Genomic DNA, 12,090 nt, shown 5'->3' with positions numbered 1-12,090 from the left:
CGATGCCCGAGTCCAAAATCACCAGTCAACTCGAGCCCGCGCCCACGACCCAACCGCCCTGCCCCTAGCTCGGCCGACCACGTACGAGACGGTGTCCGTGTCCACCCGCCGCGGCGCCGACGCGTGCCGGCACTTTTAGCTAGAGATCACGTCCCTCTCGGTCGCCGCGCGTTATCCTCGAGTGCACCGGCACTAGCAATCTACTCCAGTCGCTGACAAGTGGTGTGGTGTGGGTTTACATTCATTTCACACGATGACACAACAATTTTTGTGTGTGAATACGAGCTGTTAAATTTCAATAGTATCATATTAAATATTCGGATACTAATTAGGACTAAACATAAGGTTATTACAAAACTAATTGCACAGATGGAGTCTAATTCGCGAGACGAATCTACTAAGGCTAATTAATCTATCATTAACAAATGGTTACTGTAGCACCACATTGTCAAATCATGAACTAATTAGGCTTAACAGATTCGTCTCGCGAATTAGACTCCATCTATACAATTAATTTTATAATTAACCTATATTTAATACTCCTAATATCTAAACGTACCTAGAACCGAACATGCCCTTAACCCCCCGCGCCCACGCGAAACACGCAGCTTCATCTCGTCATCCGCCACCGCCCTGCTGCTCAGGTGTGCATCCATCCATGCATGTCAGGGTGTTGACGAGACGTTCAGATTTTGTCCAGAGGAACTGGGAACATCTGGAGGCACCGCACGTCGCACACCAAGCACTCAAAGCAGCACCCTGAAACGGGCCCGATTCCGATCGAGCATATGCCCATCGCATCCCATCGGGGTCCTGCTTACCACCTGAGCCTGAAACGTGTGCACCGGCAGGTTGGACCGTATGGCTCCGTGGTGGGGGCGCACGACGGCACGACGACAACGACGACCGCCTGCCGCAGGTCTGCTCGGGCTGCGTGCGGGCGTGGCGGGCGACGGGGCCCCGACCGTCGGAGTGGAAGGGAGCCTTCCGCGGGCCTTCCCTCCGCGTGAGTCGCGACGCAGGGATTCGGCGGGCCTAGCATTAGGAAAGCAGAGCACCACCGCCGGCGATGACAAACCAATCGCCTTTTATCTTGCTCACTCATTGGCCATGATAAACGAGGATCAGGGGCGTTTTCCTTCGCCATGACAAAAGGCATGTATGCCGTTCTCGATCCTTCTCCCTTTGTTCCATTCCCCCTCGCGTGCCCGATGTGTCGTCGTCGGAATTCGACGTGCGCGCACAAACGGGTGAGGGGACCAGAGCTGCAAGATTTGGATGTATGCTGACTTGGTGCCCTTGTAAAAAGGACCTGCAGCTTCCTTTCCTCCTCTGCTTTAGATGATGGTAAAAATGTTCAAACCTTCAGAATACAAAACATTTGCTAAAACTTTGCTAGCGTCATGGAGGTAAATATCCTTGCTTTTCCTTCGGGATCACGCGTCAACGAGCCACTAAATCAAACAACCAGTATTTGCCTGACAACCTGTAAACCCGGAAAGTGACAGGATTAAAAGCCTCCCGTTAAAATACACAAAGCCACCTCTACCCGAGATCCTCGGAAAATGACACTGATATGCTTTCCCCACTAATCAAAATGCTCCACTCCCAGTCTCAGCGCCTCCTCCAATAATACCTCATGCCTAAACCAAATCTCCAATCACCGAGCGCCGGTTTCACGTTCCTGTGGGTAGGCTCTAGGATTTTGCAGCTGCTGTGCCTGTCCTCGCCAGTTCCCCCAGTTTCACTTTCATCGCATCGCCAGAGCAAGCTGCAGGTTTTTTAGCATCTCCTGTACTAATCATCCATCCCCCTTGGCTCCCATGAGGCCGTGATGCTCCCTTCTCTGCGCCGCGGCCAGGCTCCACGTTTCTGTCCCCGGGAGCCGCCCATGAGCGGCTTCTAGAGGCTGATGGTCTTGCCGCGATTCTTCTTGCACCACGCCCATGGCTCCCGTTCTTGATATGATCCTTGGGGCCGTCGTCGTGCTGTCCGCGCTGCTCGCCGCCGCGCGCGGCGCGTTCGTCCCGGCGGACAGCTACTTCGTTCTCTGCGGCACGGCGGCGAGCGCCACCGTAGGCGGGCGGACGTTCGTCGGGGACGCCACCCTGCCGGCCAAGGTGCTGTCGGCGCCGCAGAGCGCCGCGGCCAACGCGTCGTCGGGATCGGCGGCCAACGCCTCCTCCGGCGAAGCGGCGCTGTACCAGTACGCGCGCGTGTTCCCGGCGCCGTCCACTTACACGTTCGCGATCAAGAGGCCCGGCCGCCACTTCGTGCGCCTCCACTTCTTCCCCTTCCGGTACCAGTCCGGCGACCTCGCCGCGGACGCCAAGTTCACGGTGTCCGTGCAGGGCGTGGCGCTCATCGACCGGTCGTACACGCCCGCGAACGGCAGGGCCACGGTCAGGGAGTTCTCGGTGAACGTCGCCGGCGGCACGCTGGCGATCGCGTTCACGCCGACGGGGAAGGTGGCGTTCGTCAACGCCATCGAGGTCCTGTCGCACCCCGACGACCTCTTCGCCGGACCGGCGCAGACGGTGAGCCCCCTGGGCCAGTACACTGGGTTGTCCACGCAGGCGCTGGAGACGATCCACAGGATCAACATGGGGTCTCCCAAGATCACGCCCAGCAATGACACGCTGTGGAGGACGTGGCTTCCCGACGACACCTCCCTGCTGAACCCCTCCCTCGCGGTGCACAAGGACGTGTCGCCCAAGAACCTCCAGCGCATGGCGGGCCTCGCCAGCCCGGAGGCGGCGCCGGACATGGTGTACGCGACGGCGACGGAGCTCAACAAGAAACTCATGGACAGCACCATAAGCGCGCAGTTCAACGTGACGTGGAGATTCCAGGCCACGCCGGGGTGGGCGTACCTGCTCCGGCTCCACTTCTGCGACATCGTCAGCAAGGCGGCGAACCAGTTTGCATTCAACGTGTACGTCGGCGGGTGGTCCGTGCTCTCCAACTACGAGATCGCCAACAAGGACACTTTTGGCGCGCTGGCCGTGCCGCTGTACAAGGACTTCGTGCTGAGCGACACGGACGCGACGGGCAAGATCACCGTGAGCATCGGGCCGTCGACGGAGGGCAACATGGATCCGGACGGCCTCCTCAACGGCCTCGAGATCTTGAGAATGGTCGGGGACACAGGCAGCGGCGGCGACCCCTCGCGGAGCCGTTCAAAGAAAATCATCGCCGGAATCGTCGCCGGCTCGGCCGTCGCAGGGGTTACGGTTGTGATGGCCGTCGTGCTCGTTGTCCTCAGGGTGCGGCGGAGGAAGAAGCCCGAAAAGAAGCCGTCGAGCACCTGGGCCGCGTTCTCGGCGAGCGCGCTGGGCTCCGGCTCGCGCTCGCGCAGCTTCGGCAAGAGCAACAGCGGCGGCGCCAGGAACAACACGGTGACGCTCGGGCAGAGTGCCGCCGGCGCGGGGTACCGGTTCCCCTTCGCGGCGCTGCAGGAGGCCACGTCCGGGTTCGACGAGGGGATGGTGATCGGCGTCGGCGGGTTCGGGAAGGTGTACAAGGGCACGCTGCGGGACGAGACGCGGGTGGCCGTGAAGCGCGGCAACAGGCGGTCGCAGCAGGGGCTCAACGAGTTCCGCACGGAGATCGAGCTGCTGTCCCGGCTGCGCCACCGCCACCTGGTGTCGCTCATCGGCTACTGCGACGAGCGCGGCGAGATGATCTTGGTGTACGAGTACATGGCGAGGGGAACGCTCCGGAGCCACCTCTACGACTCCGAGCTGCCTCCCCTGTCGTGGAAGCAGAGGCTCGAGGCCAGCATCGGCGCCGCCAGGGGCCTGCACTACCTCCACACGGGCTCAAACAAGGCAATCATCCACCGGGACGTCAAGTCGGCCAACATACTCCTCGACGACAGCTTCATGGCCAAGGTCGCCGACTTCGGGCTGTCCAAGACCGGGCCGGAGCTGGACAAGACGCACGTCAGCACCGCCGTCAAGGGCAGCTTCGGGTACCTCGACCCGGAGTACTTCCGGCGCCAGATGCTGACGGAGAAGTCCGACGTCTACTCCTTCGGCGTCGTCCTGCTCGAGGTGCTCTGCGCCCGCCCGGTCATCGACCCCACCCTTCCCCCGGAAACGGTGAACCTCGCCGAGTGGGCAACGAAGCGGCTCAAGAACGGCGAGCTCGACAGCATCGTCGACCAGCGGATCGCCGGGACGATACGGCCCGAATCGCTCAAGAAATTCGCGGACACCGCGGAGAAGTGCCTCGCGGAGTACGGCGTGGAGCGGCCCGCCATGGGGGACGTGCTCTGGTGCCTCGAGTACGCGCTGCAGCTGCAGGAGGCGTCGCCGGACAGCTCCAGCACGCTGAAGCTGCCGGAGGCGTCGCCGGGCAGCTCCGGCACAGACAACACGCAGCTCGTTCCCGGCGTTGCATCCAAGTACCAACGCAACCAGTCGACCGCCAGCGATGGGACTGCGGCCACCATGTCCGCGAACTTGGGGGACCTCGACGGCATGTCGATGAGGAGAGTTTTCTCAAAGATGATCAAAAGCGAGGAGGGTAGGTGAAGCCAAAATTACCTTACGCATCTTCACATCATCCCATGTACAGAACTGCAAGGACAGCATCTCAGTTTTGGTTCCATATGGAAATGTAAACAAAAGATGTACATTCTCACATCTAGAAAGAAAGTACAGTACTGTATTTTGCCAGGAGACCGACTCAGATCCTCTTGAATTCTTATGTAGGACAATAATTATTAACTTTGCTGCAGATCATTGTCTGCACAGCTAATCCGAACGAAACAGGGCGCTGTCAACAAGCATAAACTGAACAGCATATGTCAGAAGATTCGCAACATTAACAGCAGCATAGAAAGTGCAACATTAGAGCGAAAAAGCGTCAGGCAAACATGCTGTATCTCCAGCACGTTCAAAGTACCAACTTCCGTTACAACGAATAAATGCAGTGTGTTCAACTTGCGATCTGATTATGAGTTCTATATAGTAGCCTAACTTGCCCTGCACGGTCATATGCTCAATCTAAAACACTCTCAGAAAAGATAGAGAGCCCTTCCAACTCAAAAACAATGGGGTGTCACATCGAATGTCGATTCCCCGTGGCACTACTAGAAATCTAATACTGATGATCACAAGTCTACTCTGCCTTCCTCTTCCCTGATTGTTTTCTGGCACGCGCTGTCAGGCACCGTCCCACGAACTTAAGAACCTCGTCGATCAGCACCACTGGGAAGGCCACTGCTATCACCAAGAGCCATTCGTTGAAACTGAGGGGCACAATCCCGAACACTTGAGCGAGGAAAGGCACGTAGAGGATCAAGAAATGCAGCCCAAAAGACACGGACATGGCCAAAAGAAGCCACGGGTTAACCCATGGAGGCATGCTCAGAAGGCTGCCATCCTCCGACAGGGCATTGAGTGAGTTGAACATCTCAATGGCCACCAAGACAGACAGAGAGAGGGTCGTGGCTTTAATCTTGCCACCCTGGAAGTAGTCGCACGGGTTCGCATGAAAGTTGAATGTCTGTGTTCCGGCTGTGAATGGTGACACCTTGAAGCCCTCCCAAGAAGAGCACTGGCCCCAGTTTGATAGCTGGGAGTATGACACAAGAGTATGACCATCACTGGCCAGGTCGATTCCCAGGAAAGAGCCATGCGTGTACCAGATGATGAAGATTCCCACTGTTGCAACCCCAACATAAAGGCCAATAACCTACACATGCCAGGACACGAATCTCAGTAAGTTCAAGTGTCGGTAGCACAGTATGTTTTATGTGTACACCAAATATACAAGCCAACTTAAAAAAGATAAGCAAATCACTATAAAGGATGCATTTTGGCTATTTACCATAAGTACATATTGCATATTCATGCTTCATTTCTTAATAACTATATTCCTTTTCCCTTTAGATGCAGATCAGTTCAAATTTGTAAAGCCAGTATATTTACTTCGCAAATAATTTCATTCATATATTTGTATGAACACACAAGTATGGAGCCACAGTGTCTCTTTCTTTTTTGTGACTACACAAATTTTTAGGTAATAAATGCCAATTTAATCTAAGTGGTGAGTGTTTAAACATCAATAGTGCTGCTACATCCAATTCATGGCTTTGACTTCATGCTACCGTGTCAGAAGACAACCTAAACCTTGAGTACATCCAAGTATGCTTTGGAGAATTGGTGATATTCTACTGGGCTGAAGAGTTTCATGACACTAACCACATAGTGATAGTCGTTACAGGATTACACTATCGATATTCACTGCTAAAAGATAGCTCCAACATTCAAAGTATGTATAAACGCAAAAACAAATGAACCCAGCATATTAACATAAAATCCATCAACCAATAACATGACTCACTAGAAAAAACATACCATATACCGAAACAGGATCCACGGGGTGATCAACGAGTCATCACTTCTTCGGGGAGGTTTCTTCATGATATCTTTATCAGGTGGATTGAACCCCAAAGCTGTTGCAGGAGGGCCATCTGTAACAAGATTGACCCAAAGAAGTTGCACTGGGATGAGGCCTTCTGGGATACCTAGAGCTGATGTCAGGAATATGGACGCAACTTCTCCAATGTTTGAGGAGATCATATATCTGCAATTTCACATGGCACACATGAACTCAACGGCCATTGCACTATGATTTTAATGTAATCCAGCAATTGTAATCAAAACAAAAAGGTTGGCCATAGCTTATCTGAAAACAGACCTAATAAAAGCCTTCATGTTGTTGTAAATAGACCTCCCTTCACCAACTGCTGCGACTATAGTACTAAAGTTATCATCTGCAAGCACCATATCTGAAGCTTCTTTGGCAACCTAGCACAAGTTGATAGGAAAAGGCAAGGTCAGAAACTCTTCCAACAAAACCTGAGGAATTTCAACCATAATGAAATAAACCATACCTCAGTCCCTGTAATGCCCATTGCAATTCCAATATCAGCCAACTTAAGAGCAGGTGCATCATTCACTCCATCACCAGTCATTGCAACCACTTCACCGTCTTCTTTGAGCAGTCTAACTATCTCCTGCTTGTGTTTTGGCTCCGCCCTGGAGAAGAGAAGGCCACCTTGTTGTCTTAGGAGCTTCTTTTTATCAGAAAGCGCCATGAATTCCTTCCCTGTGAAGCTTGTTGAACTGATATCTTCATCAGGACCAAACACCCCGATCTCACGGCAAATGGCCTCTGCTGTTTCTTTGTTATCACCTGTTATCACCATAACACGTATCCCAGCAGCTCTACAATCTTCAATTGCTTTGTGGACTTCTTCTCGGGGAGGATCCTGTCATAGTTTGAGTGTTATAAGGTACATGCAATTGGAAACATGAAGAGGCATATAAATATTAGACTTATCTTAACCAGAAATTTCCACGAAGTGTAATTTCTCACCCTTAGACCAACAAAACCGCAAAATATCATCTTACTCTCTATGCCAGAGTAGTATGAAGGATCAAGCAGGTACTTGTGAGCTGCATGTTCTTCTCCATCATATGTTGCAAAAGCTTCCAAATCATCCTTGTATGCAAAACCCAAACAGCGCAAAGCACTAGCAGACATATCGCGAAGTGTAGATAATATGATTGCCTTCGCACCATCATCCAAGAGCACAACAGATCCATCAAGCAACTGAATAAAGCTGCATCTCTCTAACAGATTTTCTACTGCTCCCTGCAAAGTTTAATTTCACCATGAAATGCTGATAGGACAACGGAAAACATAGAAAACACATAGCAAGCAATGGCAATAAATGCCAGCTCCATCAAAAAAGGTATTTAATAACTTAAAGGAAGCAAATTAGTACAATAAAGAAGTTGCATCCCTTCAAGGGAAAAGCAGGAAGCAATAAAATCACATTGCTGGCTGGACCATTATGATCTCCAAGTAATTGTGTACATCTTTCTCAGGGCTTGAACATTAAAAAAAAACTAGAAGCAGATGCTTGCAGTACAGTAGCAACTGATCATCAAAAAGCAGAAGGGATGCAAATTGCAGCATAAATAGATCATGAGTTATTCATAATACCTTGACAAGCAGCAAATTCTTCCCAGAATCTGCTTTCACAATAACACCCATTGATTTTCTGGTGCGATCAAATTCCAGAGTTGCCACTCTCTTAGCAGCATTGTTCCACCACTGGCAGCACCCTTTAAACAATAGAAATAGCAATTATTACTTATTCTTTGGAGAAGCATCCAGATTATTTTTTACAAGGCACAGAGAAACCAACATACTTAGCAAATCAGACGAATCCATTGATGGGGTATAACCACCAGGAAGACCCATTTTCTCAACCAAAACCTGCCACAGTAATAAAGAATGTAAATTAAAACCAACCTCAAGCACCTTAAATAAGTACTGTTTAATAAATTACTGATCTAAATCTTTTAATATGGGTCACAAGAGTATATAGCAGTTCTTTCATCAACTTTTGCTTTTATTGTATAAGTTGTTATTAACATTTTGCAGACTGCTTCCAAGCTACATGTGTAAGACAAATTGAGGCCGAGGCAACAACTTTAGACTCTAAGGAGCATTCCAATTAAAAGGTAAGACAACGATGGTTGCAGCAATGTACAACTATTAACTATTCCCTCCGTTCCTGTTTATAAGGCGTGGCATGACATGGCACGGTCTTCCAAATTACACTTTGACCATTCATTTATCTTATATTATATTATTTATGGTTATAAATTTATAATCATTGGAGAGTATATTTGATTACAAATCCAACCATGTTAAATTTACATTACAAAATAAAAAATGTTGGCTAAATTATTGGTCAAAGATTGTAAACTTTGAATCTTGATATGTGTGTGCGCCTTATAAACAGGAACGGAGGGAGTATATAACAGAAAATTTATCACGGTAACAAATCATACCTTCAAAGCAGCTTCTGTGGGCATCCCTGTGGCAACGTACTGATGCTCAGAGTGGGCAATGCTTGCGTCATTGCAAACTGCAGCAATCTTTGCAATCATCTTCAGATTTTCATCCATGCTTAAGCTTGGCCAATCATGTATTTGCCCATCGGTTGGATCATAAGTGGTCCCATCAACCTTAAAGGTCCTAAGTGTATCCGGCCACCTCCCAATCGCTACAAGTTTCACAGCGGACATCTGGTTGGTGGTCAAAGTTCCTGTCTTATCAGAGCAGATCACAGTTGTGCAACCCAATGTCTCCACACTGGGCAGCTTCCTCACAAGGGCATTCTTCTGAGCCATCTTCCTTGTGCCAAGTGCCAAGCATGTTGTGATCACAGCAGGCAAACCCTCTGGAATTGCTGCAACAGCCAGTGCCACTGCAATCTCAAAGTAATATGTGCACTTCTCAAATGAGAATTTGAAATTCCTAGGCCAGCCGTCCACATAATCCCAGGAGAGGAAATACTTCACGTTGATGAGCCAAACCAAGGCACAGATCACACCAATTATGGCAGTTAGTGCCTCACCGAACTCATTGAGCTTCTTCTTCAGTGGCGTGTCATCCTCCTCCTGAGATGCTTCCTGGATCTGCGCATGGATCTTACCAATTTCGGTAGCCATGCCTGTGCCCGTCACAACACAGACAGCACTGCCGTTGACAACAGTGGTACCGGCAAAAACCATGCACTCCTTTCCCTGGATGTCTGTGTCCTCCATCTCAATCTTGTGGCTGGTCTTGTTAACCGAAGCAGTCTCGCCAGTGAGGGATCCCTGCTCGATGCGGAGGGTAGAGCTGATAAGCTGGAGCACGCGCATGTCCGCGGGGACCTTGTCGCCGACGCGGAGCTCAACGATGTCCCCGGGGACGAGGTCGCGCGCCGGTAGGCCATGCGACCACCGACCGTCACGCTTGACGGTTGCGTGCTCGGACTGGATCTCCTTGAGCGCCTCGAGCGCCTTCTCGGCGTTGCTCTCCTGCCAGACGCCGACGACGGCGTTGACGATGAGGATGAGGAAGATGACGAGCGGCTCGACGAAGGCGGTGACCCCGACCTCGCCGCCCTCGGCGCCGTCGTAGAGCGCGAGCACGAAGGAGACGACGGCCGCCAGGAGCAGGATGCGCACGAGCGTGTCTTCGAACTGCTCGAGGACGAGCTTCCAGACCGACGGCGGGGCGTGCCGCTCGAGCTCGTTGGGCCCGTACCGCTGCAGCCGCGCCGCCGCCTCGTCGGAGCTGAGCCCGCGGTCGACCAAGACGCCCAGCTCCGCGAGGCACTCGCTCGGGGTCCGCGCCCACGCCGGGAAGGCCGGCGCGGCCGGGTCCGCCCCGGAGGAGGCGGATCCGTCCCGCCGCTTGCCCTCGTCCTGCCCGCCCTTGCCCATTGGGTCGCCGGCTCTCGAGATTCGCACGGAGAGGATGCCCTCCCTAGTGTTCCCGGCCGCCGCGGGCGCGAGATCGCATGGAACCGAAACCCTAGACGGGAAAGAAGGGGGGAGGAGGCGGCGGCGCGGAGACTCTGGGCGAGGAGGCCGATGGCGATTGGTGGCGCAGCGCAGAAGCGAAAGCGGAGGGGGACGAGGCTTTTCTCCCTCCTTTTCTTTATGGCGTAAACTAATTTATTATTGCGGGGGTAAATGGACCGATCGATTTGTTGGAGGAATAGTTTAATAGGGGGATTCGTGGGCTGCCCTCGCCGGTCTATCCTTTCGTCCCCTTGGACTCTTGTGGCTCTGCAGGTGGGGCCGCGAGTGCGCGCGCACGTGGGGACATACCGTCAGTGACAGATCAGGTCCAGTCTGATGCGATGACGAGGCGTGCGGGTTAATTTCGCAAAAAGAATTTAATCGGTATAAGCAACGGAGCTTCGAGTTCCGCCGGATAGATGCCTTGCTTGACCCGGGAGGAGTGCGGCGACGTCAGCAGGCGAGGCCTTGTGACGCCACGTGTGCGTCCGGGGATCTGGGCTTCCAGGGCCGTTGGGCCTGCGCGAGCACGGGAAAAGGGTCTCCTCCATGGCCACCGAGAGCCTTTGCCTTTGCTCCCGAGACTGCAACGTGGGGCCGCCTACGTCCAGGCCCGCACCGCATTGAGCTGTCGAGGCGGCTTTCGTCGCCCGCGCGCGCGCTTTGCTCGGATCGCGCCGCGAGGAATCTTTTCGGGAGTGGACGTCAGCCTAGCCAACCGGTTGCCTCCACGTCGCCCGAGCCGAGAGGTGATCCCCGGTGACGCTGCACGCACCAATAGCGGGGCGCCATGTCATCCGCCGGGCCAGTCTAGCTGGCCTACAGGCTGCAGCAGGCAGGCAGGCAGAGGCTGTGGGGAAAGTTCTTGGAAGCGTCCGGGCGCCCGGCGGCCAGGAGGCACGGAGCCGCATCGTTCCGGGCGAGGTGCTGCTACGCTGAGCAGAGGGGGCACGCAGATTCGAGGCAGCGAGGTGCGCGCTGCACGCTCACATGGCGCGTGCCGGATCGCGGCCGTGCGGCCTCGGCGCGCACGCTCGGGGGATCGCGCGCCGTGCTACGGACGATGGGCGGGCGGACGGACAGCCGGATCTGGGGTCAGGCGCGAGGCACGTTGCTGTCCCCCGAGCCGCCGGGTGACGGCGCAGAAATTATTCGGTGACGCGCTCACGCGCGGCGCCGTTGCTGCTGGGCGCTGCAGCGCCCTGCGTGCGCACAGGCACCGAACGGAATGGTGGCAGAGGAAGGAAGAGAACTGCGGCCACCACGGGACCAGGCCAGCAGGCCAAGGACAAGGGCAGGTAGCGGTAGGGATCGGTGCTTCTGGTTTCCCGGTACGGCGAGGTACAGGAGGAGATACTCCGAATCGTGTCTGCACTAGGGGCGCGTGGCGGGTCCCGGGGCCCCGGCCGGCCGTCCCGTTCTTATCCCTCATCGCTCTCGCCAGGCGGAACCGCACATGCGATGCGACGGCCTCGGATCCGATGGCAGTGCGCTCGGGAAGAGTCACCAGCCAATCAATCAGGGCGCGGTTTGCTACTTTGCTCGACACGGCAGCGTGAGGACTGACGACACTAGCTAGAAAAGGAAGGGTGGGGAGGGATGGCGCTCCGGCATCCACCCATCCATCCACCCACCCACCCACCCACCCGCAGACCCCCCGTGGAGAGCACCCAGCAGCTGCCGCGATTCGCCAAAAAGCAAG

At 53.9% G+C, this 12,090-nt stretch overlaps 2 protein-coding genes across 2 annotated transcripts; one reads left to right on the top strand and one right to left on the bottom strand.

The window, feature by feature from the left end:
• The first annotated feature begins 1,547 nt into the window (after positions 1-1,547).
• LOC117835077 (receptor-like protein kinase HERK 1) lies at positions 1,548-4,682 on the top strand. Its single transcript, XM_034714436.2, has one exon. It carries the CDS (start codon positions 1,947-1,949, stop codon positions 4,536-4,538), a length of 2,592 nt encoding a protein of 863 aa, XP_034570327.1. The 5' UTR covers positions 1,548-1,946; the 3' UTR covers positions 4,539-4,682.
• A 148-nt stretch (positions 4,683-4,830) lies between these two features.
• On the bottom strand, positions 4,831-10,533 carry LOC117835076 (calcium-transporting ATPase 4, endoplasmic reticulum-type). The gene is made up of 8 exons (XM_034714435.2): positions 8,883-10,533; positions 8,235-8,301; positions 8,026-8,147; positions 7,393-7,671; positions 6,908-7,285; positions 6,712-6,821; positions 6,369-6,597; positions 4,831-5,703 (listed from the first exon to the last, which is right to left on the bottom strand). The coding sequence occupies exons 1-8, from the start codon at positions 10,305-10,307 to the stop codon at positions 5,128-5,130; spliced, it is 3,186 nt and encodes a 1,061-aa protein (XP_034570326.1). The 5' UTR covers positions 10,308-10,533; the 3' UTR covers positions 4,831-5,127.
• Positions 10,534-12,090: the final 1,557 nt, after the last annotated feature.

The sequence above is a fragment of the Setaria viridis genome, chromosome 9 (genome assembly GCF_005286985.2).
Source record: "Setaria viridis chromosome 9, Setaria_viridis_v4.0, whole genome shotgun sequence".
NCBI classification, from domain to species: Eukaryota; Viridiplantae; Streptophyta; class Magnoliopsida; order Poales; family Poaceae; genus Setaria; species Setaria viridis.
The sequence above is the reverse complement of the archived record's forward strand: the minus strand, read 5'-3'. Positions and strand labels throughout refer to the sequence as shown.